Here is a 27,867-nt window from a genome sequence, read left to right on the forward strand (position 1 = left end):
AACAGCATTTTATGACAAAATGCTCTTACACTTGAACAATTGTAATTTATATGCACCAAAATGTGACCCTGCCTTTACCAAAGGTTAAGATGTAACAAAGAATTGATTAAAAAAATCTTTGATCATAAATGTAAGTCTTACTTTAAAAGCAGAGCAGAAAAGCTGGGGCTGGATCTTATTTATTTTCCCATATTAGGACTGACAAGTATGGCTGAAGCTTTTTCTCAGTACGAAGTGTGTGCTTGAGAGAAACACATGGTACGCGGAGGGAAACATTTCCTGCAATGCCACTTAAAGGCAAGCTTTGGCCATTTAACAAAGCTGTCTCATAGCAGCTCTTGCACAAGAAGGTGGGGGGGAGAAGTGATGTGATTGCCAGGGAAGAAAACTACCTGAAGCTCCTGAAAATCCACCAGACATGACAGAAGGTTTCGCTAGGAAGTCCCCACACCATTCCAAATGCTGCAGAGACACTTGAGGGAGGAGGCTCATAAGTCCTCGGTCATAAACGAGTTACCTGCTCCCCCTTCAGCAGCAGCCCTCCCTCCAAGGCCAGAGCAGACCCTTCCCTGCAGCTGTCCTGGCAGACTCCAGCTCCTTGCCCTGCCCTCCCTGTACCTCCCTTACCTTTGGGCCATGTGGCCCTGAAGAACGGGGCAGCTCCTCTCTCTCCAGGTCACCAATGCACTGCTACTCAGCCACTGCCAGGCAGCCTCTCCATTTCCACCTCTCTTTGCTGCAGGGCACCCGCCACAACTCCTCTTCCTCCAGGTTTCTGCTCAGGTTCCAGGCAGTACAGCTGCAGACTGTGGAGCTCCTCCTGCTCTCAACCAGACCCAGCACTGCTGCCTAGAACGACCCGGCCCCCAAATCTCTCATAAGACATTACTTATGGCTTAGCATTGGTACCTTATGAATTGTTTATTGTATATAAATCAAATAAACCCAGGGCTGTACTGTATCAAATAATAATAATAATTAAAAAACATGTTTCAAATATATAAATACATCTAGAAATCAGGCTTTTTTTTTTTTTTGAAGCGTTGTGACCAGTTTGCTGAGTGAGACTCTGCAGACTCAGAACTGCCAGAACACAAAAAAGTCAGATGATGTTGTAAAAGTCAATAAATACAAGATGGCAATTTAGGGTCTAAGACTTTTCCAGGTGTCCCAGACAGTTTACAACCAAAGATCAGTCCAGTTTGAAAATGAGACAGATCAAGGAAGTTTAGATCAGGTTATGAGAAGTGCTTAGGAAACCCACTGGCCACTACAATACTGTCTTTTTAAAAACATCTCTGTCAAGGGCATAATCAACTACAACACCAAGGTAAAACAATGCTTTGAAAACGGAGCAGATGATATCGTTAGCACAGATCCCAGCATGCAAGGGAACATACACAGCTGAACGTTCAACAGTTTTCACATGACATCTGGTGTCAGAGGGCACTTTGGGGAGCCATCACAAACAGACTAGAAAAACACCTCCACTGTTCTGCAGCCATTTCTGGAACACGGATTTATGAGTTTTACCAGAGACCACAAACTGAATCAAGGACAGAAGAGAGGCACACAATGCTATTCCCTGCCTTAACAATCAGCAGGAAAATTATATGGTGAAAAAAAGAAGACTGAAGTCACTGGGGTCTTAATACTCAAGTGCTTTACACAGAGGAAAAGGGACTGGCTGGGATGAGTTATTGTACTTTATTGTACTCAGTACTGGAACTTGAAGGGTGAAGTAGGTCACAGCCCAAGGCCAGGGCAAAGGCCTTGGCAAGAGTCACTGGAGGAAGCACCTGCTTCCAGAAGCACCATGAAGAAGAAAAGTTGGGGACCTAAAACCTACTAGAAAAATTGAAAGACATGAAAATGCACAGGAGGAAAATCGTGGGATAGAAAGAGGCTCCTGAAAGAGGAGTTTGTGCAACTCGAGGAAGGCTGGGAAGAAAAGCTCAGCTCAGATCCATTCTGCAGCATGTCATCTGGGCAGCAGGCCACAAGGAGGAGCAGTGCACCCACTGATCACACCACCGCTGACAGCGCCAGCCTGCAATAGGGTTTCCACCTTAGGAAGAAGGCCTCCACGTACAGAATTTTCAGGATGGAGGAGTGGGCTCCGTTCAGTATCGTTTCCTCCGTCTTTTGTTCCCCTTTCCTTGCTGTTCCTTCTCTTTCCGTGCTCCAGCTGTGGTAAAGGTGATGCAGTGAGCATCCAGAAAGTCCAGCAGCTTTGCCTTGGCAATCTTAATGCCGTTCAGTTTCAGCTCTGCATGCAGCACAGCCAGCTCAATCGGCTCATAGAAGAGAATCCTGCGGTACAGGGCTGGGTTTGAACGGATGTAGCACCTCACTGCCTCCAGCTTTTCTTCTTCCCGAGCTGCTGCCTGAGATGCTGGAACCTCCTCTTCTTCTTCTTCTTCAGATGCGAATGCACAGGCCTCAAATTCTTTCGCAAAAGAACTGAAATCAAGATCAAATAGACCAGAAATCAAAGAACAAGTCATCAAGGACAGGCCCAGAGCTCTCCAAGTACCTGGTGGCCAGCCCTTGAGACTCCCTTCTGTAGGATCATAGACCCGCACCAGCACCCACAACGTGAGTGAAGAAGAACACGACGTGTTCTGCAAGCTCCCCCCTCCCAGCCACGCCAGCTCTGGTCCTGCTCAGCCAGCCCCAAAGCTGTCTGGCATTCCTGGCTCCTGATCCACAGCACCCACTGCAGCCATTCTGTGGCAGCCTGTGCTGAGTCGTGCTGTGCTCTCCTCTCCCTGCTCTAGCTGCAGTCTCTCAGCCAGTGCTTTGAGTGCTCCTTGTTGTAACTTGCAGAGCCGTTCTGACCAGGCACGACAGATGTGGGCCTTTCCCGTGTGCCAGTCTCAGCCACAAACACTTTCAAGCCCTGAGAATAGCCCACTGGGAATTAAACTAAAAAACACAAAATGTGTTTCTTTCATAGGACTGTGATGACCTTCAAATAACAAACCCAAGGAGGCAGTGAGGCCCCTTCAGGAACACTCACCTCTGTCATGTTCCTAGCTCATCTCTGTTCTGCACCACTGTTTTGTTTAGCATTTTGTTTCCCTACCTCTGTGAACCAAAAGAGATGTCGCTGCCATCCCCTGAAGAAGTTGTAGACTTCTGAGATGCTGACAGCATCAGGTCTTCACCATCAGCTTCCAGAGACCATCCCTCAGGAGATGCAGCTGACCTTGTCTGCTCTTTGGCTCCTCCTGGGTGACGTGTCATTTCAGGTCCCTGCTTGGGGGCTGCACAGCCTTTATCAGGGGGTCCAACAGGGTTGTCAACAGCCCTTCCCACGGGGAGCACTGAAGAAGCCGTAGCAACCTGCTTCCTTTTGCTCACAGCCCTCGAGGCTTTGGGACGCTTTCCACCTGTGGTCCGTGCTGCCTTTGACTGCCTACAGCGTTTGGCAGGGGACTTCTGCGGGGGAGGCTGGGAGGGTGGGATTTCATCTTCAAAGTCAGAGTCCGCATCCCGGTGAGTGTACTGGAATATCTCCTTCAGCTTCAACACCATCTGGCGCTTTGGGAGAGCACGAACTCCAAATCTGAAAGAGAAATGTGGGAGCTTAGGCTAAGGTAATGCTGCAGCCTTCCACTGTCACAGCTTAGGAAGGTGCTCACAGCATGAATTCCAGTGGTTCACTACAAGAACGTGATATGACCTCAAAAAACAGTGACTCGAGTTTCACCAAGGCTTCCCTTTCAGTCCAGGGGCTTTCTTTCACACTACCTCTCAGCAAGTTTTTGCTCGAAGAGTAAAATGCTAACCTTTTCAACGGGTAATGCTAACCTTTTCAACTCCTTCTTCAGCTGGGGGGTCTCCATCATGGAGTAAGCTGGCATTGGTGTCACTGGAGTCCTGGGAGACCGGTTGCTGTCCTGACAGGCAGGTTCTGCAGCAGGATGAAATTACCACAATCAGGCTTAGCACAGAAAGCACTTAAAATGGCTGGTAGCTTTCCCCCACCTATATCTGGTGGCAGATATTCTAATATTGCATAATAATTAAGTAGTACTACTTTTCTGCAAGCTCTTTTACTTACTACTTACCTTCATAATGGACTGAACAGTCAATGCCTTTCTTTTTCTAGACTGGGACACCTGGTTTTTACTGACTTTAAAATGGAAAACAGCTTAAATCAAGATATAAGCCAAGTCTAGAACAAGCAATTCTTGCAAGGCAGTGAAAAAAGCATGTTTACTGAATTCTGTAAAGTAGTTCTGCTCACAGGAAGGAAATGTCATAAGAGACTTGACGAAGAAGAAACTGAGCAAGTCGAACTTCGGGGATCCTGAGTTAGACCCGGATTTAATGATATCTATTTACTGCGCACAGTCAGTCTCACAGGTCATGTTCGAAGCACCTGTTAAGCTACTCACGCACAATATTTTAGTTAGATACTATGAGATCAATTATTGGTCTTAGGTGGAAGGAACCATGCAAGTGCAACACAGGTAAAATACGAATCCTTTTAAGTTCTTGAGGCCAAAGAGGTTATGTCAGCATTTCATGTACTGTCAGCATTGAAGAAGGCTGAACTCCTGCAGATCCCAGTGCAAGCTGGTGGCAAAGACGGAAAGAGTAGTGTGGCTCTCAGCCTGGTGTGCCCTGTGACCCCTCACTGCACCCTGCGCTCACGGTATCTGATGGGCACTCAGGGGGCTGTTACAAGGGCCAGGAGCAGCAGACAGAAGGCAGCACATGTCAAGACAACTGTGCAAGAGTTTGGCAGGAAAGCATGCATGAAGCAAACCCACAGGCAGGGATAGGCACTCGCCTCCAGCTGGCCTCAATACAAGGAAACTCTCTGCAGCCTGTGCTAGCTGCATCTTGTTGCTTACCAGATATCCTCACGTAAGCGCAAGCATCACTTTGTGAACGCATTAAAAGCAAAAGACTGCACAGAACACCCACTGCTACAGGGAACAAACATCCACCAGCATGCAAGCTGAAGGTTCCTTTTTGTTTTGGTTAGTTGTGCTTTTTTTTTATTTGTTTGTTTTGGTTTGTTGTTTTTTTTTCTTCCAGGTACCTGGAGTTTCTGCAACAAGTACTATCACTGTCAAAAAAACAGCTCAAATAAAACACAAGTAGGAATGCTCCACGGATCTCTCATTTAGGTATGTTCTCCCCAACACCAGATGACTCTACCTGCTTTGTGCCTGGCCCTGGCAACTACTTCAGATTAGAAGGCCAAAAGCCCTTTCAACATATCAAGTGAACAACAGGTGGGATGACCACTTAAAATGAAAACAATTTAACGTAGTTCAGTGAATCTGGTATCAATACAAGCTCTTACCAGGAGTCTTTACAGGATTTGCATCTGCTGCAGCTAGCACCCTCTGCGACAGAGGAAGCATCTCTGGAAATTCATCTTCCTCTTCTTCTCCATCCCAATCATCCCAGATTTTGGAGTTCAGGTAACTCGGTCTACTGCCCACTGATGTAGAGGCCTCAATAGGACTCTTGTCCAGACAGAAGAAAGTTGTTCTTCTGCCAGCAGGATTTCCTTGAAGAGGAGTACTGCCCTTAATTTCCTGTGCTTGTGGGCTCTCCCACTGGTCATGTGAAGAGCCAGGTTTGGGACTGCTGGAAGCTCTGGTGTTTGCATGGCCAACCTGTTTGGAGTCCTGGCTGTCACCTCTGACTGGTGACAGGTACTCGACGGGCCAGCACTCACCAACAGGCACTGGGGGTTCGTAACTAAGCAAGACACTACTGCTCAATGAAGCTATACTTATTTCCTTCTCCCCCTCACTGTCCTCTATCTCAACCACGCTGATGTTTGTTTTATCTTCCAATGACAGCCCATGGCCAGGAGGCACAGATTTGGACACAAAGGAGGTATTAGCACATTTACTTTTCATGTTGGTGTGGCCAGGGGAGAGGAGAATGGCATCCACTGCAGAAACTGGTGGGGATTTCTCAGAAGATGATTCTGCTTCTGGGCTGCTGTAAGGCTTCCTTTCACTGATTGAGTTCTCCAGAGGCAAATGTTTGTCTGACAATGCTGGTTCAGGAACTTTTACTAAATTTCTATCTATTTCACTGTTACTATTACCAGCTGCTAGGCTTCTTGTGCTGGCTTTAGGTCCTGTATTCTCTGAAGAGTTAATACTTGTGACATGAGTCTGCGTTGAGAAATTTCTGCTTTTGGTCAGAACTGGTGTGTCTGGCACTATCCAGGAGCTGTCTGTACCTGAAGAAACTTCATGGAGCCTTTTTTCAGGGCTCATGTCTGGACTCTGCCTGCTCTCTGTACAACCATCTACTTGACTGCTGAGAGGCATTTCAGTGGACATCTTTACACCATTACTTATATGCACCTTTTCTGTAATGACACATGAGACTTGTGTTGATTTCTGCTCTGTTTCAGTGACTGATGAGTTATATTCAGGTTTTGGTATCTCAGGACCTTGTTCTACATTTGTACATTTCAGTTGCCCAGAGACTTCCATTTCCTTCAGAGCAGAGCCTGACTCTGGTGACTTCTTGTCTTCTTGTAACTCCATTTCATCATCAGAAGATAAAACAATAACATCACACTTCTCATTCCCCTGAGCTGCAGGATCTTGAGTTCTGATAACTGGTGATGACAGCACTGGGACATTCATATGCTTGTTTAAATCAGTGTGGGGAAGCTCTGCTGGAGAAATTGTGTTCTCGTTTCCTGATGCAGTATCCAGCTCATTAGCTTTCTGAAAGAGTATTTCATTAGATGGGAAGGATTTTTTCTTTTTATTTTGCTTTAATGCTGGCAGATGCTCTCTGGCAAGCTTTCTGTCCGATTTTGGAGACACAGGTGAAGAGCCGACAGCAGGAAAAAGGGGCACATAAGCTTTGAAAGGAGAACCATACAAAGAGTTTCTATGTGGAGAGAGGTCTTTTTGTGATTTGCTGTTCAGAAGAGAATCATTAATATCAACATGGTTTTCACAGAGAGTCTTTTCTGATTCTTTAATACCTTCATTCATCTGGGAAGGCTCTGAGTACTCTCCCTGAGTTGCAGAAAATAAGTGTTCATAATTTTCATTTACATTAGTATCATTGTGGAAGCTAGAAAATTGTTTTTCACAGTGACTTTCCCCTTCTACATCACATGAGACCTGAGATGATTGGGAATCCTTCCCACCATCACATCTCCTAACGGTCTCTCCTTCATTAGTGGTGGCACCATGGGATGCTACATCCCACTTTCGTGGTTCACTGTGGTGAGGCACAAAAGGGATCTGTGCAACATTCAATCTTTCGCATCTATTTATATTCTGCATTTTCTCTTTTTGTGCAGACAAGTCACATTTAGGTCTTTCCGCATCATTGTCATCCCTCAGATCTTTGAAGCTGTTACTTATTGAAGCAGATTCAGACCTCTTTACTTCTTCCTCCTCCATCTGCTGGTTCATACCTAGGGCTGCCTCAGTGTCACTGCACGTGCTGCCGTCTGTTCCCTCACTCAATTCTGTTTCACGTTGAACTATCTTTCTCTGAGTTGCAGCAAACTCATAGATTTCATCCAGCTCCTGTTCACCCACCCTATTGTCTTCTTCTTTCTCACATTCAGGGTTCGAGACAGCTGCTTCTTCCTCATCTTCACCCATCCATACTGACTTCAGTAGGTCTTGGAAGTTCTCAGCTCTGTCCTCACAATCTTTGTCATCCCTCACAGAGATCAGATCATCTTCTGAATCCACGCCGGAAGACACCTGGCTCTCTCCAGTGTTATTTTCACACTCTCCTATAAGCTCCCTCACACCAAACCTGCAAGGATATAATAGTAATGTTAATACTTTCCTCCTCCAGTATTTCTCCACCATTTGGCTGCCTGATCACTTATGAGCCTTGTGAAGAATCTGCATGAGGATCTTGGTTTCCTAACATACACGAGCTCCAGTGTACTCCTAAAATTCGGAATTCCCTTTACCAGGTGTCACTCACATGAAAGCACCAGGTTCACTCTTCCTTCTTTTACATAAGAGATTCAATGGCTATACCACTACACTAAAATCCCTTTGCCAATAGCACTGGTGGAAGTCCCATGGCATGGCAGGGGCCAGATGCCTGTTATGTGCAAGCTTCATGGCTTTTTGGTGTGACAGGGCACCTCTCTACATACATATTGTCAAGACCCAACCATCCACATCTCGGTTGCTCCTGTTTCAAACTCTTAATGCGTGTCTAGGTTCATGGCCGAGAGCACGATAAAACACATTAGCAAAACAGATCCAATACGTTCTGCAAGTGTTCTTTAGATTACACATGTCAATAGTGCAATGCTTTATGAACCACACATCTTGATGATGTGTGTAGACATGTAGACACGCTCGTCATCATCGACAACATCATCTGTCATTGAAAATGTCCAGACAAAACTCTTGGCAAAAGTGGGCTAGGCTTATACTGAAAACAGGAAATCTCACATGGATACAACCTGGAGAGTCATGGAAAAGATGGGGGTAGGATGCTGTTATATCCATGTTTCAGTTAAGATGTAAGCAGAGGACTATGGAATTTGTAAGCTACAAAAAAAAACACAATGGAAGATCCCAGGTTGGGGTCATGGCTGAAAGCAGGGAAGGATCCAAAACACGTTCACAGTACAAACCTGGCAGCCAGAGCCCTGACCTGGGGCAACATCCCAGCAGGGATACCAGCAACAGCAGCATAAAGGTATCGCAGGAACGCACAGGCCGCCTCTCCTGTCACGTCACTCAGCAGCACACGGCGTGTCTGCGCGTTCCCATCCTCCTCCACTAAGAACCCTTCCCTGTGAACCTGGGGTAAGAGGAAAGCAAACACAGTCCATTTGCTGTTAACGGAACAGCAACATTGATGTTCTTATTCCTACCAGATCACTCCTTTCCTTCACCAAAGGCTTGGCCTAGGACCAGGACCTGATGCCCCTGAAGGAAGCTAAAATGACCGGTTATGTAGAGCTTCAGATGAACAGTCTATTTCCTTCCTGACCCTAGAGCTGTTAGCTTATACAAAATTTGACTACTCGCTGTTTTAGTCACACATATAAGAGATGGCCTTAGAGTTCTCCAGTTGGTTTTGAAATGCAGTTACTGCCCAGAGCACAAATTCGGAGTTATCCACACCTTTCTCACAAGAGAGCTTCCCCTGATCTGTTTTGAATTTACCTTCATTTGATACACTGCCAAAATTCTAGTTCTCCTGGCGTCTCACAGGAAAAGAGACATCATATAAACACTACCTCACTGAACCGGACCATTATCTGTGTGGGTCCAACCTGATCTCAGGTTTTGCTGAAAATGCTCCTTCAGTTCAGTGAGGTGTCACTTCCTTTGCAGCCAAATCACGTAATGTGCTATCTGAAACTCTGTCCAGAGTCAGGGGACATCATGCAACAGAAAGCATGAGCTCCAAAGTCAGCTCTGATTCATTTCTTTCTCGTTGTTACTCAAAAGCTGCAACAAATAAGAGCACCTACACAGAAAATAAACGTGAAACATTGCTTTGCAGGTAGGGACTTACTGGAAAACAACTCTCTGCAAGGATAAAAAACACAGCATGGGGGCCTATCTCACAACTGCAGTCACGCAAATGATTTCTGCCCATGGGAATGGTGAAGCCAGATAATGTTGCAGGGAAAAAGTAATAGAACCTGGCTAACACATGGTTTTTAAAATCCTGTGTGTTGTGGGCACAAGCATCTTTGCTAGTGGTTGAGAAGATCCCTTCATAAATTTCACATTAAGACCACTGTACGACATATATGAGCCTGCTTTTTCTTTTCCCCCAGCTCTTGTGGACCCCTTAGAAATGGCTTGAGGCACCTTGTGTGGGAAATGCTGCCAGCATACACGAGGATAAAACTAATTCCACTGTTTCCAAAAGGGCAGCTCTTACGAAAAGCTTCTTTTGTTAGGAAGCTGATTGCACGGACTGGTGGCAACTCTGTGAAAGAGCAGAATTCAAATCTTAGGTTCACTGCTTTTCACCATGCCGACAGGAGGCTGCAAAGGAGCAGGTTGGGAACTATTCAACCCAAAATGTTTCTGGGAACATAGAAACTATTCACTACTCTTGCAGTACACACAGTTCAGGGCAGCTTCCTCCAAAGCAACTGTGAGAGTGACAAAACCTCTATGCAGGCAATTTTCAAGTCCTGCCCAGAATTCCTCTACTCTGTATTCAAGCTTTGCAGACCAGGTGGAAGGCAGGACACACCAAGATAGACAAGACAATCTGCACTTGTACAGGTACAAAAATTCAAGGGCAAAGAGCACGTAGGAGGTTTTGTCCATTGCTCATGGGCAGAATGCAAAGAAGGATCCTTGCCTCCCCATAGTCTCCCCACATAAAGTATTACATTTTCCATCACTTTGTCAGGATTCTGGCTTCCTGAGACAAAAAAAGAAAACACTATGTGGCCAGAGGCACTTGTCATTAGGCCCAGCAGCACTCTGTGCTGATCCCGCAGCAGCACTGACTGTAGGTGTGAGCAGTTTGGGCTTTACTGAATGAAGAAAGGAAAGTATATCAACAGTACTTACAACCTGAACGGCCTGTGGGCACCGTGCATACAACACAAACATGTGGGCATAAATGACTTCCCCAGAGTCCACCTGGAACTGCACGTCACTTAAGTGGGGGTTGTTGACCATTGCACTGAAATCTTCAGCCAGCAACCTGAGGGAGGACTAGAACACAGAAATAACACAAAGACAAAAGTTATATTACAGCTGTCAGACATTTTCTTAAAAAATAAGGAGGGAAAACCCCAGTTGGTCAGTATTGCTTTATTGTGGGCCCCAGGCACCGCCATCGCCTTCTGCAGCTGATCAGCAGCCGTATCAACTCAAGGTCTTCCACAAGACAAATAAGCAGACAAGTCTGTCAGACACCTCTGGTTTTGGTTTCCTCCTCCTCCTTTCTACTTTTTCACAAAGTCGCAATTGTGAACAGGCAGTCATGCTGTATTCTCCTCTACTTGCATTACAGCACATTATCACCACCAGATCTTTGCCACACCATTTCCTGATGTGGTCTAGCCACTGCCTACAGTTGGCCTCTTGATCTGCTGCCCTCCACCACATTTTTAGGAAGCACTTTGATTGACTTGAACTCAGTTCACTATAATTATAGTAAGAGGAAAGAGGATGACTCAGGGGTGGGGTAATGAGCCTTTCTTTTCTTGTTAATTGGCTGGCAGTGACAGCTGAGAGCAGCTCTGCAGCAAGGGGCCCACAGACAGTAAAACTAATGGAGGTGTTGTGTTCAAAGGAACTTACATGCTTGTTCTGAAAACTCTTTTTGAAAATTTCACTCAAAACAAACAACAACTACAAGAAAACAAACAATTTCTATTACAGTTCTAGAACCCCTTGCTGGAATTTTGGGGAGGGCTTGTTGCCTGAGCTACCTGTGACTGGTTAATGGTGATATAAGGTGAGGCCTGGGGTATGCTGCCAAAGGCAGCAGCGATACACACTGTTTCTGCTCTGGAGCTGCTCCCAGTAAAACCCAATCCAGGCAATCCTCTAAAGACTCAGATCCCTCTAGGCGAGCATTGTGCCTCTGGAGACGGCCACTGTGAAATAATCTCAGCTCGTGCTGAGAGGCTGTCTGACTGTAAGTGAAAAACAGTTTATCCATAATACAATAGTCACTGACCTTGTGCTTTTTGAAGCTACTGCAGAGCTGACGAAATGCAAGTTTTATTCTAGCAAACATCTGCATGAGATGCAGTTCCATCTGGAACAGCACAGCTCTTTATTTTATTAGCAGGTTTCCACATTAGCTCAGTGGACTGTGGAAGCCCAACCTTTCTACTTGCTCCAGCATGTGTTTGCAGGCAGCCAATACTAATTAGCACTGAAACGGCAGCACACACCACAACACTTCTTCCAGGTCTTCATAGGTGGGCTAGGGAAGACTGCGTGTCATGGCAGTGGTGTGGACTGATCTCCAAGGGGAAGACAGGAAGCTCAGTCTGGAAACTAATCCGATGTTTCTTGCTTTCTTATTCTTGGCAGGTAGGATACCTGCAAGACAGTACCTCAGGAAGCCAGCAAACACAGACTCCTGATGCTGCGTTCCAGGCAACAAGCCCAGAACAGCTTTCCTGCCGATGCTAAAATTACAAGTCAAGAATGGGGAAATTAAATAAGACTAGAAAATTCCTGGCTGCACCATTGTCCATGCAAAGTGAAGGGATTGGTCCAAAGACAGTTCCAAGTGGGTATGTGCTCCTGTCGGAGAGCACACCAAGACACTCCCTCCTACTGAGCAGGCCAGCTAGACTGGACTCACAGATGTGACAAGGCTCTTAAGCATGGGTGGGGGAGATGTGCTACTGATGCAGTGGGTGTATTTGCTCTACACAGTTACCATTGCTGTGTTCATATAAGCACTGATCTTTTCAGCCAGACTTCGTTTGCTCAGCAGTCATAAATCATAGAATCAAACCAAATGTGAACAAATGGTCATCCCGTTATCGCTGGTAGCAACTGAGTTCCAACAACAGCATCAGAACAGTCTCTGTATTGCTACAGGCCTTTGTTTTAATGTACACAGAAGTTTATAAAACAAGATACTCTTTCTACTAAGGATATTTTTAATACCTCCAAAGAATAACTACAGCTTCTGTAACAAGTAGCTGGGATGCCCATGTTTAGTACTGATTCGCACCTCAAAGATTTGTCTTCTTTCAGAAGTCTCTCAATTCTATATGCACAACAGGAAATTGCCTTATCAAGGCATCAAAATTTACCTTGCACCAAATTCTACTGCCTTTCATGGCACGATTATTTATTATCAAACCAAAGGCAGTAAGTTTCACATAGATAAAGTGGATGACCCTGGTAATAGGATGAGTTAGGGATTTTTCATATGCACTTTAATTGAAGAAAACTGATTATACATCTGTGGGAGAAAGGAGAGGTGCATCCAGGGTAAGATGTGATTTACGTAACACTACTGGCTTGATAAAAATCATCTGTGACCTTCTAGCCTATGGTCTTCACCTAGTCACCAGAGAGCACACTGACTGTTAATTAGTTCCTTTGATATGTGTTCCCACAATTGAGAATTTTAGGTTCTAAATCCTTTTGCTGCTAATGCAGTTTTCTAAGAAGCGCTCACCTTCCATGGACCTTGGACCATTCCACCTCATCTACCAGGCTTTTCTGTCTAAAACTTTAGTGCAAGTCAGTCAGTCAGTCCTTGCAAGGATTCTCTCTTCCATCGCTTGGCATGGTGTGGGGAGGAAGATGACAGAAGAGGAACGGCTCCATGCAGAACCACCCAAAGCAGCTGGGTATGCGAGCCTGGATGAAGCACCAGGCAACTCTCCTGGACTCTAGCTAACCTCTCTGAGGTTGCCTGGGAATTAAAGCAAAGTGCCACCCACTGCAGTGCAGCTACAGCCCTGGTCCCTATCCCAAATATTCTTTGTGCTGTAGTAACTGTATATAACTGTTTAACTTGATTCTCTTTACATAAATTATGCACAGTTTGGCTTTATGTTACCTGCCATTTTAAATCATCTCTCTCATCAGGTGGGACAAGTACTGAAAAATTTACAGGCCTACTTGCAGACATCAAATAAATACCATGTCTGTTGATCTCACCTGTGCCCATGATGATTCCTGAGTGATTGTGAACCTTAAGCACTTCTTAGTTTCTACAGAAAGGAATGCAAAATATTCCATTCTTCTGTGAATTGCACAAATGTGACAGCTTCTTTTTTACTTCCTTTTTACAGTAGTAAGCAAATACAAAAAAAGCACACACACAAAAAAGTTTGTCCTTACTTTCTTACAGCTGCTTGTCAGGAATTTCTTCTCTTTGAGTGCTGGGACAAAACCAGTATGTGGAGAGTCACTGGGAGTCAGTTCTTTTCCTCAAAGAAGAAAAAGCACATCACAGATCATGTACAACTTCCTCATCAGATAGAGTGATGTACGAACTGCTGACAGGATCCCTGCCACAAGGGCTCCCTGAGACACCTGCTACAGTCAGCCTGACTGGGTTGAAAGCTCAGCCTCTCTCCCTCTTGGCTTTTTTGGAGGGGTTTGGCTCTGGGCTGTGACAGGCTGTGGGTACCTGAGTACCGTTCAGCCATGAGCAGCACCAATCTGCAGCAGATCTGTGTGTGCCATAATCATCCAGATCAAGAACTGCTGACTGCAGCATGCTTCTCCACTTCACATCTCAGTTTCCCTCCAGTGAGAAAAAAAACTAGGACATAGAGTGGGATGGGGCACACCATGGCCTCTTTCCACCAGCCAGGCAGAATGCATCTTAGATCTGCATTTCAACTTTGAATAAATGCTCATGGGCCCTGGTGCTCAAAGGCAGCCAGTGAAATCAGTTTTGCACAGCCCAGACCCTGTGGAAGTCTATACAGCGCACAGAACACGACGTGGAGTGACAGAAGGAATTTAGGTCTTCAGAAATGGATTCACTTGCACTAGTGTCTGCATGGTGGTATTTCTGCCCCTGGGCTCATTTATACACACAACATACATTTATGTGTAGAAATGATTTCCCTCCCCCATGAAGTTATATCTTCAACAAAAACCCAGGAGTAGTTTTACAGGACCAGCAATCATTTCCTGCAGCTTAGTAGGGGAAGAGGAATAGTATACCCAAATGAAAATACAGACAGCTGATCTTATCAACCATGTTCTGTTTCACAAGTGACCAGAAGACACACAGTACTTTCTGCTAAATGGCTAGGCCATTTAAAGGGATATCATTGACCTTAAAATGTGTAGTTGTGCACCACATGCAACTATGACTGGAGAGGTTAGAGTAGCCCAGGGAGGAATTCTAGGTGTTTTTTGTTTGTTTGGTTGGTTGGTTGTTTTTTTTTGGTTTGGTTTGGTTTTTTTTTAGCCTCTGTATAGGTACAGATAAACTTCAGGTTTCTGTACCAATGTACCACCATGCAATCATTCCTCTTGCACCTCTCTTTCACCCAATTGTCTCAAGACTCAAAAAGACAGTGCACATAAGAGTGTCCAAATAGCTGGTATGAACATTTTGGCCCAGTCATTAGACATGTCTGGGCTCCATCCTGTCAAAAAAAACAAACTTTTAATAACTTTAAGAGAATTTAAAAATAAAATTTAGTATCTGCTGTCTGGGAGTTCTCTTTGATGCTGGGATATGTGCATCACTTTGGAAATGTCAGTTTCACTGTAACTACAGTTTATGGCAGAAAGATGTCCCACCCCAGTATCACCTCCTGGATCAACTTCAACACCCTGGGGGTGCTGTCATGGCTCTCCTAACTTAGTACAGCATAAATCTGGCTCTGCGTAGCTGAAGGGACTAGGGACAGGGCTCACAAAGCTGCCAGAATTTACCTGATTGCTCTGCTGCTTGAATGTGGTCAACATCAAGTTTCCACTGAGTAAGGGTAAGTCCTTCCTTGGCCAACTCAACTAGGTTCTGCAGGTTCTGAACGTCCTTCTGGCTGTGCGATAAAGATTGCCCATCTTCTTCAGGGCCTGATTTGAATTCATCAGAAGTTTGGTCTCTGACCTTTATGCAAGTGGGATCATGAGAACTGAGGTCAGGCTGAATTTGTTGAGATGCTTCTGGTTGATCAGATCCTACTGATGGCGGAACGTTGTCTGGCTTGTGATTCTGATCAAAAAGGGGGGAAAAAGAGACCAATAAATTAGGTCTTGTTGTATGTATCACATGAGCTCAGAATATTGTCTCTAGTTCATACTTTCAAAACATCTAGTAAAGGATTGCAGAACGTTCCCTGGGCTTCTGAGGTAAAAGCTCTCTGTAGTTTTATGAAGGACTCTCCAAGGAAAAGACAGCTCTAAAGAGAAAAAGAAAAAAGGAAACTACAACAGAAAATGCAGAAAAGGTGGTTTCACCAGGAGCATGCCTGTGCAGGCAACTGGCAAGTAGGGAGAGAGGATGGTGGAACTGTTCCCACTCCGATATCTAAACATTTCATTAAAGCTGGAGCACCTGGCAACAGCTGCAGCTGAAGCTGTCCAGGTGCTTCTGTTCAGAGATCTAAAACATTTTTTGCAGTCACGTGTAACAAAAATCAAACTTTCACCCGTGAGTTGATATTTTCCAGGTTTGTTCTACTTCCCAATGAAAACAGTTTTGTTTGTTTATTTCTAAGTAGAAATAGAATTTTAGAAATAGAAATGTAGCCGGTTCTTGGAATGGAAGGAATCAGATGGGAAAACACATTGTTGCCAGAATTTTAAAGGCCTTCTCACTTTTTATTTTTAAACTTTTCTGGCAGTTTTTTCTTTGACCAAAAGGTCAAAGATCTTAATAGAATGGAGCCCCTCTGCTACAGCCCTACTTGGGGATAAGCCAATGAAAAGCTCTGGGATTTGACTAAGGAAAAAGTATTAAACAAAGTACCTATAAATGCACAGTAGTTTTTGAACAGAAGTACAGAAAAATCCTTCCAGGAAGCAGTGAGGGAAGCAAGAGAAGTGATACCTGTCTTCTCAGAGAGCAAGTATGTAATAAGATGAGAGATTAAAAGACCTTTGTCTCCTTCTGCAGGAACTTTTAATAAAAAATACAGAACACTGAAAGAGGCAGGAAATCCAGATGAAAAATAGAATGAAACAGTGGAACTGAAAATAGGATCAAAGCTCATGTGCCAAGAGCCCATGGGATGCACAGAGAAAGCCTGAAGTGCAAATACTTAACAACTGCGGGCACTCCCACCTTCTCCTTGGTGAAAGGCAGAAGTATCAGTCTTCAGTTTAAACTTTTCACCCAATTCCTTGCTGTCTGAGTACAACACAGAATCACACCATATCCCAAGTTGGAAGGGACCCACAAGGATCGCTGAGTCCAACTCCTGGCTCCACACAGGACCACCCAAAAATCAGACCGTGTCTGAGCGTGGTGTCCAAACACTTTTTGATCTCCAGCAGGCTCAGTGCCGTGACCACTGCCCCGGGCAGCCTGTCCCAGTGCCTGACCACCCTCTGGGTGCAGAACCTTTCCCTAACCCCCAGCCTGACCCTCCCCTGTCCCAGCTCCATGCTGTCTCCTCGGGTCCTGTCACTGTCCCCAGAGAGCAGAGCTCAGCACCTGCCCCTCTGCTCCCCTCATGAAGGAGCTGCAGGCCGCCATGAGGCCTCCCCTCAGCCTGCTCTGCTCTGGGCCGAACAAACCCAGGGACCTCAGCTGCTCCTCACATGTCTTGCCCTCCAGACCCTTCACCATCTTCACTGCCCTTCTTCAGGCATTCTCTCACAGTTCTATGCCCTCCTCATATTGTGGTGCCCAAACCTGCATGCAGTGCTTGAGATGAGGCTGCACCAATACAAACTGCAGGACGTGGGCAAGGCTCACTGCATCAGAGAAACGTGCTGAGATGGAACACGTGAGCCAGGCTGCTGTAAACACAAACAAGCTAGTGGAAAAATGACTGGGATACAGACCCTTCACTCAGTACTCTGTTCCCACCCATTTTATTCTCTGAAAGGTCAAGGAATAGCATGGTAACATGACCCTTGGTCTCGCCTCCAAAAGCAAGAAGTGCAAGTTCAAGATCATAAAACTTAACTGGGTAAGACAAGGGGACAGTACAGGAGCAGTGAGCATGCAGAGGCACAGGGTCACTCTTTAAATACCAAGTGATGAAACAGAAGAGTTGCAGGGCAAAGGAGCTAGGGCACATACACACCAGAGCAAGGTCAAAAGTGTCGCACCTGCACAGGCTTCCAAGGTACAATCGCAGGGGATAATCCAGCTGTGTAGAATAATTCAGGGTCACAAGGTCCTGTGAGAGCACTGATATTCCACAGAAAGCAGTCCCTGCTTTTGGGCAATGGCAAGAGCCAGGCTGCTTTCCCAGATTTATCCTCCAAAATCTTGCTAGAGGGAAGCCGAGGGGTGGGAGGGAATTCAGCCTCTTCTACAAGCAGCATAGCTACCCGCTCCTGGATCCTCTTGCGGGCCTTCTCTGGATCCTGAAGTAGTAATGGTGGAGGTGTACTTGGGCCTCTTTTACGTCGTTTTTTATCTTTAAAAAGAAAAGGAAGAGGAACCCAGATAAACAAGTGGCTAAACACACAGGGCTCCTTCCAGTGTTGTAGTCAGTGGTGACCAAAACGCAGCTGCAAGCTGAACACTGCTCTTAGGATTCCTGCAAGGAGTCTGAAGCCTCATATTGCCCCTGCTGGAGAAATTAACTCCAGAAAAGACTGATTCCTGCTTGCACTGCTCTGCTGTCTATTGGAAGATGTCACATCTCTACAAAAAGTGACCATTGTGGAAGCAACTGCTATCTACGTAGTCTACCTCCTAGACCCACAGAATGGTGCCTATGAGTTTTGACTAGATCCTGGTGCTTCACAAAAAAGAGAGAGGAAAAAAAAACAACACCAACTATGAAGGACTCTTTTGTGTCCTGGTCTCTGATGATGACGAATCACAGCCCACACAACCACTGCAGAGCTGTTCTTTGGCAATCCTGTATCTTACTAGATTTGTCTTACCAACGCCCGACCCCTAATCCAACTGGAAGTAGGAGACCTAAGCAGGGTTGTGAAGAGTAAAGTCCCCCCTCTATACAGCATGCAACACTCCACTGGCAGTTATCTTCCTTTCTAAACCCTTTTTGCACACTAAAATGGTAAAACACATGCTCAATGGCATGTAATATACGCAGGTCCACTCTAGAAAGAAAAGAGAGATGAGACAAGGCTGAAAAAGCTGCATTGATCCAGGTTGCAGCAGGATGAGTAAGAAAAAATCTACTGCAACAGAAATAACAATGCTCTTTTTGTGTAATTTCTTTTCAGTTTCACAGCTTACAAAAAACAACAGCTCATCTAAAGAATATTTTACAGTTTCAAAACAACCAATCAGTGGAAAAAAAGCATGAGATTCATAAGGTATTTCACTAAAAACCATGGACATGCCACAACCTTTCTTGACTGTATTTGGATTTTGCACATTGCTAAACTCTGACAGCTTAAATAAAGCAGAAACTGGGCTGTCATCCCTCCTGTACCCAACAGGAAAGTTCAAGTGCAGAGCAGGCTAAGTTACACTACTTCTCCAATAACACAGCCTTTGACACTAACTCACTTTAACACATACCTGATCCTGGCTTCCATTTGATTGGCAAAGCAGCCACTGGTTTCACGTTTGTAACTGATTTTGCCTGTTCCTGCTTTTCGTGCTCCAACAGAGAGCGTGACATTGCCATAGCAACCAGCAAATCTTCATCCTTAGTCTCCATTTTGGCCCTCTTCTGCTTGTTCTTTGAGTCCTCTTTGGAGGAGCCTTTTCGCTTTGACCTGCTTGGTTGATTGCTGAAATACAAGAATGCAGCAGGAAGCCCAAGTTATTGTGACTGGATCAGAGACAAGAAACACTGAGCATTCCAGAGAAGCTGCTCTGCTTCCTCAGAGAGATTCCCATATCCGGAATAATGAGAAGCTATTTGCAGTGCCTTCTTCCCCAGAAGAGAGCAAAAGATTCCTTAGCACCCATGGAATTTAGAGCAATTTTGAGAAAATCTTTTTTTGAAAAGCTAAGAACACAAGACCACAACAGTGATATAAGTTGTGTGTGCTTTTTAAACATCTGTAATCTCTATCCTAAATGCTTTCGAAATGTGTATCAAAGGGGGAAAAAAATAAAGTTGAAGCAGGGTAAAAACAAGATCGCCAAAAAAATGCTCTCCCAGTCTTTGTTTCCTTAGTTTACAGGCAACAGCCCCTTCTCAGCACAAAGGGACTTACGAGCCCTCCTACAAATTCAGTCAGGCACAACTTGCTGTACTCTGAAGATTCTGCTCAAATCCAAGACAACAGATGCAGCTCTGCACCTAGCACGTTTCAAAACATCAGATCTGCTTCCTCCTTAGCTCGAGGTGTGAAGCGCATACATCCACTACAGCCACGAGCTGAGTAGCTGAGCCATTGGCAAGACAGATGCTCAGGAGAGACTGCAGACACTCGTACTACGTGTTCTGCCTAATAAGCTCAAACACACCATTCAGCTTTACTGTGTAATTGCCTCACGGAGCTCATATATTTCTGACAAAACACTGTAAAGTTATTTATTCCCCATTTTGCTCCTGCCTGCTGATTTTTAAAGTCATCCACTACCTGACCGCTTCTGAAGGAAAACAACGTATTTTGTTCCAGCTAACTGCCACGTTCTCCTCTCGTGGTACTGGGCCATGGCCCTGCTTGACATTCTTTGGACTTGGGGGCCCCCAGCATGTGAGTCTGCCTTGCTTCTACAGTTCTGTCCCAGGAACACAAGGTCAAGTTCTCTCAGGACAAAGACAGTAGTCAGCGTATTTTATTTTCACCAGCTTACCTGGGAAACTGTAGAGGTGCATCACCAAGCGTGGACACCTGCAACTGCACTGCCTGAAGAAGCATCTTAGGGGGAACATCCATCTCGACAGCACAGCGCTTCAAGTGACTGACTCGGCTCTGAGGGGTTTGGAATTGCTTCCCACAGATGGGACATTCAGGGACCAGTGGTTTGTTGGAGGATGACATCTGTGCATCTTCCATCTCATCCAGACACCTGTGAGACAATGGCAGAGCTTTAAGGCTATCCATGCTAAGATTTAAGCCATATTAAAGAAAAGGAAGCACAATCATCTCTGATATCTGCAACAGGCAAAGAAGCATCCCCTGAAGAAATAAGAATTCTGTACCCACTGCTGTGATGGATATGAAATGTACCAGATACAGAGAATTACAGCCTCACAGGCATATTAACAGCATGTTGCTTAGAAGCAAGTACAAGTAATTAACTTCTTTAATTTCTCTCTGTGTCCATCACCTAATCCCTCTTTCTGCATTGATTGTAACATTCCAGATAATTTCTAAACCACCATTAAAAACAGAATCATGCTACCAGAGAAATAGTAGGTCTTCCTCACCCAGAACATGACTCTTTCTTGTCCTTCTTAGTGCTTTTGTAGGCATGACGAAGTGCAGTGTTGAGAATGAAAGCCATTTTCAAGTCAGAGATCTCACTTGACAAGGACAGTGTTTTGTGTCACAGAAAGTAAGAGTACTTAGAGTGCAGGATAACGAACTTCTAATAATTTCTGGTATGCCAAGACTGTTTAAAAGTTTTAAAGGTTCTTTTTCTGTCCTCTCCAAAGAGATACACAGTGTTTGTTTTCTTTACAAAGCATGTTATAAAAAGCCCTCCCTTATTATGGAATGACACGCAGAACCTACACGTAGAGCTGTGTAAGGGAACATTCATCTGATGTACTAGGACTGGTGATTACAAGTTTGCCAGTGCATCTATCCACCTGCAGCTTTACATCTCACAATGAAGACTGCTATCAAATAATCCACTGCCACTATAACCCTGTAGTCTCATCCTCAGATTACATGTTTAACAGTTCAAAAAACAGACTTAATTTCCAAAAAGCATTTCTGATACACTGTTGCTGTTCTATGCTGTCAGTCCTATCAACCAGCAGTAAGTATTTGAGGACAGAAACAGCAGTAACACCTCCGAAACTGCAGCTGCAGACAGTCCAAAGAATGCCAGTCACTCAATAGCAAGATGTATGACGGGCCAAACCAAACCATTCCTGAGTCCCTTAAAGTGCCTTAATGAAGCACGCACAACTGTTCACATGTGTTGTTTCTGATCCTTTCTCAATAGAGAAGCACACTTACAAAAAGCTATCTGCGTATAATACACTAACAGTACTTGATTATTTACCACTAAGGAAACTGTCCAGTTTAGGGCATTGATACCCATGTAGTTGCACATCATTCTGACAAAAGAGAAGGCAGGGATGCCTTCCCTTAGCCTCTCCACTCTCACTGCCAAGCACTGTAACACAACTTAGGCATCATTCTGAACAGCATCACTTTTCCCTCTGCAAACAACTCGGGTATGCAGTGGCAAAGTTACATTCTAGCTGTCCTTATACGAACAACTTTTAGCTAAATAGAGCCAACATTACCTTGCTGGCTGAAATTGGCAGATCTGCAATAGTGGGTCCTCATTAATTTTGCTAGCCACTTCACAATCACAGCCACTCTGCAGCACTACTGATGAAAGCAGCACTGGCTTTAACATGTTCGTGCAGAAGCCCTGCAGGGTGAGACAATCAGCCCCTGTTTTGAGATCAAATGAACTTGCTAATTCAGGCCATAAAAGTCAATGTCACCACATAGACTCCCCTGCTACCGGGTTCTAGAATCGCCAAGCCGACCTAACGGTCTGAGGTTAACGGGGAGAGGATGCAGAAAGGACGAATCAAGCTGGCCCTTCACCTGTTAACGTGCTGCTCTCGCCGCGTCGAGTTCATGGCTGAGAGATCCTTTTGGCAGATCTGACAAAAGAACAAGCCTGCATCCTCCAGGGCTTCCTCTTTGGTTTCCTGCTGAAGAGCCAAAGCCAGAGCACCATCATGCTGCACGGATGGAAGATCGTGGATATCTGGCAAAGAAGGGAGAGTTAACTAAGACAGAGAACTAAGAATCCTGTATGGAAGCTGTGGAGCTGTTGTTTTTGCCATTATTAAACTAGCCACACAATAGTCAATTGCAATCTTTCTCTTGCATCTTTACACCTGATCTCTCATAAAGTAGTGTACAAAAAGCGCTCCTTAAACACAAAACTGCACTACCCAGGGAGCAGTAGGTGGTGATTTATTCATAGTACATCACATGTCAGAGCCAAAGGGGGGTATGCTTTGGCTAAAGTTGCTAGGGAGAATGCGGGATCTTATACATAACGTACTAAACATAGCAGATTTTGTGTCGATGCAGAACCAACAGGGTCTTGACCTAAAACAGAATGAAGGCAGAGTAAAATTTTTGTGAATTCAATGCATCTGCATAGAACACATTACCTTTGTGGAAATTTTGGAAATCTTCCAAGGATGGGGTCAATCTATGAGTCATATTTACCTAACAGCTACCTAACACTGTCCCAAGGGAAGGACGACAAGGCTGACTGATCCTGTCAGAATCAAACCTGTTTCCAAGAAGTCAACTATCCCTCCAGAATCTAACATGAGATTAATTCGGCCTCAGAGAAGAGCTGGGAGAAAAGCACAGATTGTCCTTTAACAATTGAGAAAGCAAGTTTACTCAGTGATCTGGAGTGATTTATTCCGTGCTGCACGCTGAGCCACTAGGCTAGCTGGGAACGAAGCCCAAGAATCTGCACTGCTTTTCATGCAACCATTCTAACCAGCCCACAGCACTCTTTCTGCACGTACAAGAGCTAACGGGAGAAACGTACCATTCTCTGGTGAGTTCTGCTCCTGGCTTTCATCAGGAAAATCCCCGCTGGCTACAGACTTTGGCAAGCTATCGTCTGTGCTGTGTTTTAGCTGCTCAGGTGCCACTCTCTTGAACTGCTGCATTCTCTCCACTACCAGCTCTGCTACCCGTGCCTTTGGTCCTGCGAGCGGCGGTATCTTTGAGGTGGGTGAAGAGCAGGCCCCTAGCTGTGTAGCAGGATGGAAGGATAATGTAGTCTGGGAAGAGCCATTCAGAGCATTTACTAGAAGGGAAGAAAACACCAGAGCTTTACCAGTCAGTATTGAACAAGTGGCTGAGCTGCCCCCAGAGCTGGGGGGAAGCCTCCCCCAACAGCAGGCTGAGCCAGGCTCAGCTTTGCAACACTTATTCTTAAAAAGAGAGCTGAATAAGGTGCTTGGCTATTACATCGCTTTATACTTGATAACTATAGTAACAGCATCACACTTCTGTGCCACAGTGCAGTTTAAATACCTCTATCCCTTTTAGAGGAAGGACTATTAATGAAGACCTCACCTGAAGGTCACTAGCGAGGGCAACAAGCAGTGCAGCCCCCCTCTTCTGTCCCGTGCTTCCTGCTGTTCTTCACTCTGACCTCCAAACCCAAACTGTGACTCAAACTTTCAGGGTCTGAGATGAGGAACCAGGAGTCCCGAAGAGAGATGGTAAGAAGCAGCAGGCAGAAGTAATGCCAGACTGACATCTCAGCATGCCCCTGCTCTGCTCTGAGGTGTCCTGTGCATACAGGCAGCACGTGAGGTCGGACCAAAGAGCTCGCCAGCCCAGTGCCTTGTCTCAGTGCAGTCAGCAACAGACACTTAAGAAAGGTTATCAGGACAGGACACATACAAAGTAATCCCTCCTGGCTGACCTTATTTATCAGTTTAAGTTTCTGTACTGGTGACTGCATTCTGGCCATCACGTTCAATAACTGCTGAAGGACCAATCCTTTATCAATTAATTCACATTTTTCTTTACTCATTTATATTTTTAACCTTGACAACAGCCAGAGGCAATTTATTTCTCAATGTAACAACGCACGGAGTGAAAAGGCACCTCAATACGTTCTAGGCTTACTTCTAGATGATTCGAGGCTGTTTTTCTAAGTTCTGATACTGTACAAATCACTGAATAATGACTACCTAATGTTCTTTGCTAAGGCTTCATCTTACTAAAAAACATCAGCTGCCTGCCTCTAGTGCAGAATACACTGCTAGGTTAAAACCCTAGATAACCCTAAGCAGCTAAGTGTAGATGGAAACACAAGATGCTTCAATGAAACACTTCAGTTCACTCACCTGTCAGAATCCTCTGGCTACAGTCACTGGCTGCTGTACTCAGCTGGCTGGCAGGGAAAGGGCTTATCTTTCCATCCCCTTGCTCAGTCTCACCACTACTACAGGCGACAGTGTTACTGTCTTCTTTGTGCACCAAAGCTTGTTCCTTAGGACCCAAATCTTGAATCAAGTTTGTTCTCTTTGCTGCTGGAAAGAGGTGATGGTTTTGGCTCGTGGCAGCAGCTTTGCCTCTTCTTAATTTGCTTCTTGCAACAGTGCTCTTTGACCTTTTCTGGGCCTTCTTTGCTGCCTCAGCATCCCCAGGTTTTTTCTTCGCTCTACCCAAAAGATTTGCCCACAACTCTTTAAAATCATTGTCCTGTTCATCCATTGGCCTGTAGGTGCCAGTAACACGGTGGCCTAATGCCACTGCACGGAGTGGAGGAGAGGGGAAGATACCAGAATCAGCTCAGGTTTGCATCCTCCACAACCTGTGACTTTCACCAAGTCCTTTCCACCCCCTCAGAGATCTCCATTCTCCAGACTTCAATGGTCAACACAGTGGGCACTTCTCCACTGTCCTGACAGTTCATTCTTCCACACTTAATTCGCAGCCATTTCATAGAGTGTATTCTCTCTTCAAGCACCCCATGTGCTTTCACATGTAATGCATTGACAAGCTGGTTCTTCTGAGCTCTCTAGACCAGAAGGTAAGCACTACAGTTTGTGCAGACCATGCACAGGATGTGCTAGGGGCTTCAATAAGACACTTACTGCAGCCCTGAAATAAAGAAATAAAAAGGTGGTTATGTCGGATGGTGCATGCAGATGCAGTATAGGAAAGGGATGGGGTAGAACCCTGAAGGAGAAGACAATTTGTATAAAACAGGAAGATTAGCAGAAGCACATACTGACTCAAAACACGCTCACTATAATCATACTACAGATGGGCACAAGCTACCTTAGGAGAGAAGAGGAAAACTTCCAAACTAGGTCTCTGACACTGGGTTGGCTTTTGGCCTGGGGCTCAGGATTTGAGATTGTCCATTTTTTAAATGCATTCGTCCTTACGTTTATATAGCACAAGACCAAGAAATGCAGCAAAGGAGAAAAAAAAAATCCTTCAGGTCAAGAAGCGATTCTGGAGGTGCTGTGACAGAAAACCTTTAAGGAGGATAGCACAACCTCATTTTGACAAGTAAGTAAAGGGAATTTCGTATATCCAGAAGGGTTTTGGGGACGAGTCAGAACAACTCTATCAAGGATGTTCATCCCTTCTCTCTTCTTACATCCACGGCCTGCTCACATTGCGGATTAGCTCTCCTGCTAACTAATACTGAATCCCTCCATTGAGTACTCAGTAAACCATGGCAGTGACCGTGTTTCACAAACTGCTGTCAAATACACCAGGTAAACGGACTAAAAAATGATATTTTTAAATGAGTTTCTTAATCTTTTTCAGCTACAGTAAGAATAGCCACACTAGCTAGGGATTACTTGGAACAGCACTAGGTACAATATCCAGATGGAAATGTCATCAGACCCCAGGCAACACTAAAACTAGATCTCTATTCTTAGACTTTTTGATTGTCCTCTTCTTCCTAGTCCTGAGTTCACTACGGCTCTGGCCATTTTACCAGAGGTTTTATATTGCTCCCCAAACCTATTCCTTTCAAGCCTAAAACAGAGTGTTTCACTTGGAATGGCAGCAACTGCGGTTCAGTTTCTCCAGTAAAGCTCTGGGCACCGAAAGACTCAAAAAGCAGGAAAAACACATGTGAGATTGTTTTCTCAAATGGTTTGGCTGCAGACAGGCAAGGCTAAGGAATGCTGGTTACACACTTTCATGGGTCAGCCTTTCCTATAAGCAATTACAGATGTTAATGGATTTATTTATTTTAAACTCAGCCTCCCAAACCAGCAGAGGATTTTGCCGTGAATCTTGGAGTCATTTCCTGTTAGAGAGAAACTGAAGTTTTATGTAGCCAGTTCATAAATTTAATTTTCCTGGACAGAATCTTGGTGTAGTTATCGCTGTAAATTGACCATTTTCTTCTAAGTAGGAGACAGCATGTGGAGAAAAACAGAATCTCACATCCTCCACGGCTACAGATACTTCTCACAGACACATCTGTACTGTCGTATTACTTACAGTCAGTTCCTGATGTTAAATTTTGAAACAGATCTGCACTTTTGTGTTTGCAGTCAATGTCCAGTACCCCAGGTAGACCAAGTCAGACAGACAAACGATGCAAAACTAATGAAGAGTTTATCTGTCTTGCTCTTCCCTTTCAAGACTTGTATTTACAGGTTCCTACAGCTCAGTGTTTCTGATGCTGCTGTTAGTGGTGTACCTTACAGCCAGCTTTGGCACCAGTTCATAGAGCTGGAGAAGTAATAGCTTTGAAAACAATTTCTTTCAGTATAGCATTCAATTCATTTTGGAAGGTTTTAGGACTCTACAAATCACACAAGCTGGTCAAATAAAATAAACAGCGGCACTTACCTATCCACTTAGATGCTAAATCCATACCCGGCTGTGGCCTTCAAGTAAATGTGGATCATCGCAACAGTACAAAACGAGACCAGTAAGAATGAAAGATGGAACCTGGAAAATTAAAGGAAAAGGTGAAATTTAGGGTGCGTTGCACTGATTGCTCTTTTTGATCAAGTTCCAAGGTGCAGGGGGAGGGAGCTGGGAAGAGCACATGCTCCAGTGGTACCAAGTTCTCCCGCTTCCATTGACCTGTGTCCTTAGACATGTAGGTGACTTGCACACGTTGCCCAGCACTGTGTCCCCCTGCACCCAGCAGCACTGCACGCTTTGCAGAAAAAGCCCAGAAGGCAGAATGGGTCAGAGGCTGGGTAAGGGGCCAAGCAACCTGGTCTGGCCCCACAGCCAGCCCTGCTTTGAGCAGCGGTTTGGGCTAGAGACTTCCCAAGGCCAGTCCCTTCAGTCTGCCCTCGCCTTTCTCATTTGGGGCTCATTTTGTTTCCCAGTAACTTCCTTGAAACCAGAACCTCAACATTTCATTCAAAAAAAAACCACCGGTGTTTATATCATAAGCCTCTAGCCACACCACGCCACCACCTTTCTGACCCGGCTGTTTTTAGGGTCACAGGTAACTACTGAGTGGAGTTCCCTGGATTAACTGAGAATGCCAAGAGAAAGTACACTATTTCATCAATTCTCACTTCGCTTCCTTTTTACTTCCTTGACTGTCCTTTGTTGAGGCAAGGAGCACAGAAACTCCAAATCTACTCTCTTTGGACCCCTCAATATTTTATTAAATTATATGTATCCCGTC

The 27,867-nt window shown here is 45.0% G+C and overlaps 1 protein-coding gene across 2 annotated transcripts; it reads right to left on the reverse strand.

Moving 5' to 3' along the window:
* Nucleotides 1-1,023: 1,023 nt before the first annotated feature.
* On the reverse strand, nt 1,024-27,161 carry SLX4 (SLX4 structure-specific endonuclease subunit). 2 transcript variants are annotated; one of them, XM_032197710.1, is made up of 15 exons: nt 27,066-27,161; nt 24,581-25,340; nt 23,263-23,526; nt 22,287-22,452; nt 20,344-20,559; nt 19,111-19,325; nt 17,715-18,028; nt 15,366-15,648; nt 13,806-13,888; nt 10,545-10,691; nt 8,630-8,799; nt 5,327-7,785; nt 3,817-3,919; nt 3,089-3,571; nt 1,024-2,463 (listed from the first exon to the last, which is right to left on the reverse strand). In XM_032197710.1, exons 2-15 carry the CDS (start codon nt 24,948-24,950, stop codon nt 2,124-2,126), a joined length of 5,613 nt encoding a protein of 1,870 aa, XP_032053601.1. In that variant the 5' UTR covers nt 24,951-25,340; nt 27,066-27,161; the 3' UTR covers nt 1,024-2,123. The 2 variants fall into 2 exon arrangements, with proteins under 2 accessions (XP_032053601.1, XP_032053599.1); XM_032197708.1 differs by having other exon boundaries at nt 13,806-13,894.
* Between the last annotated feature and the right edge of the window lie 706 nt (nt 27,162-27,867).

The sequence above is a fragment of the Aythya fuligula genome, chromosome 15, assembly GCF_009819795.1.
Source record: "Aythya fuligula isolate bAytFul2 chromosome 15, bAytFul2.pri, whole genome shotgun sequence".
NCBI classification, from domain to species: Eukaryota; Metazoa; Chordata; class Aves; order Anseriformes; family Anatidae; genus Aythya; species Aythya fuligula.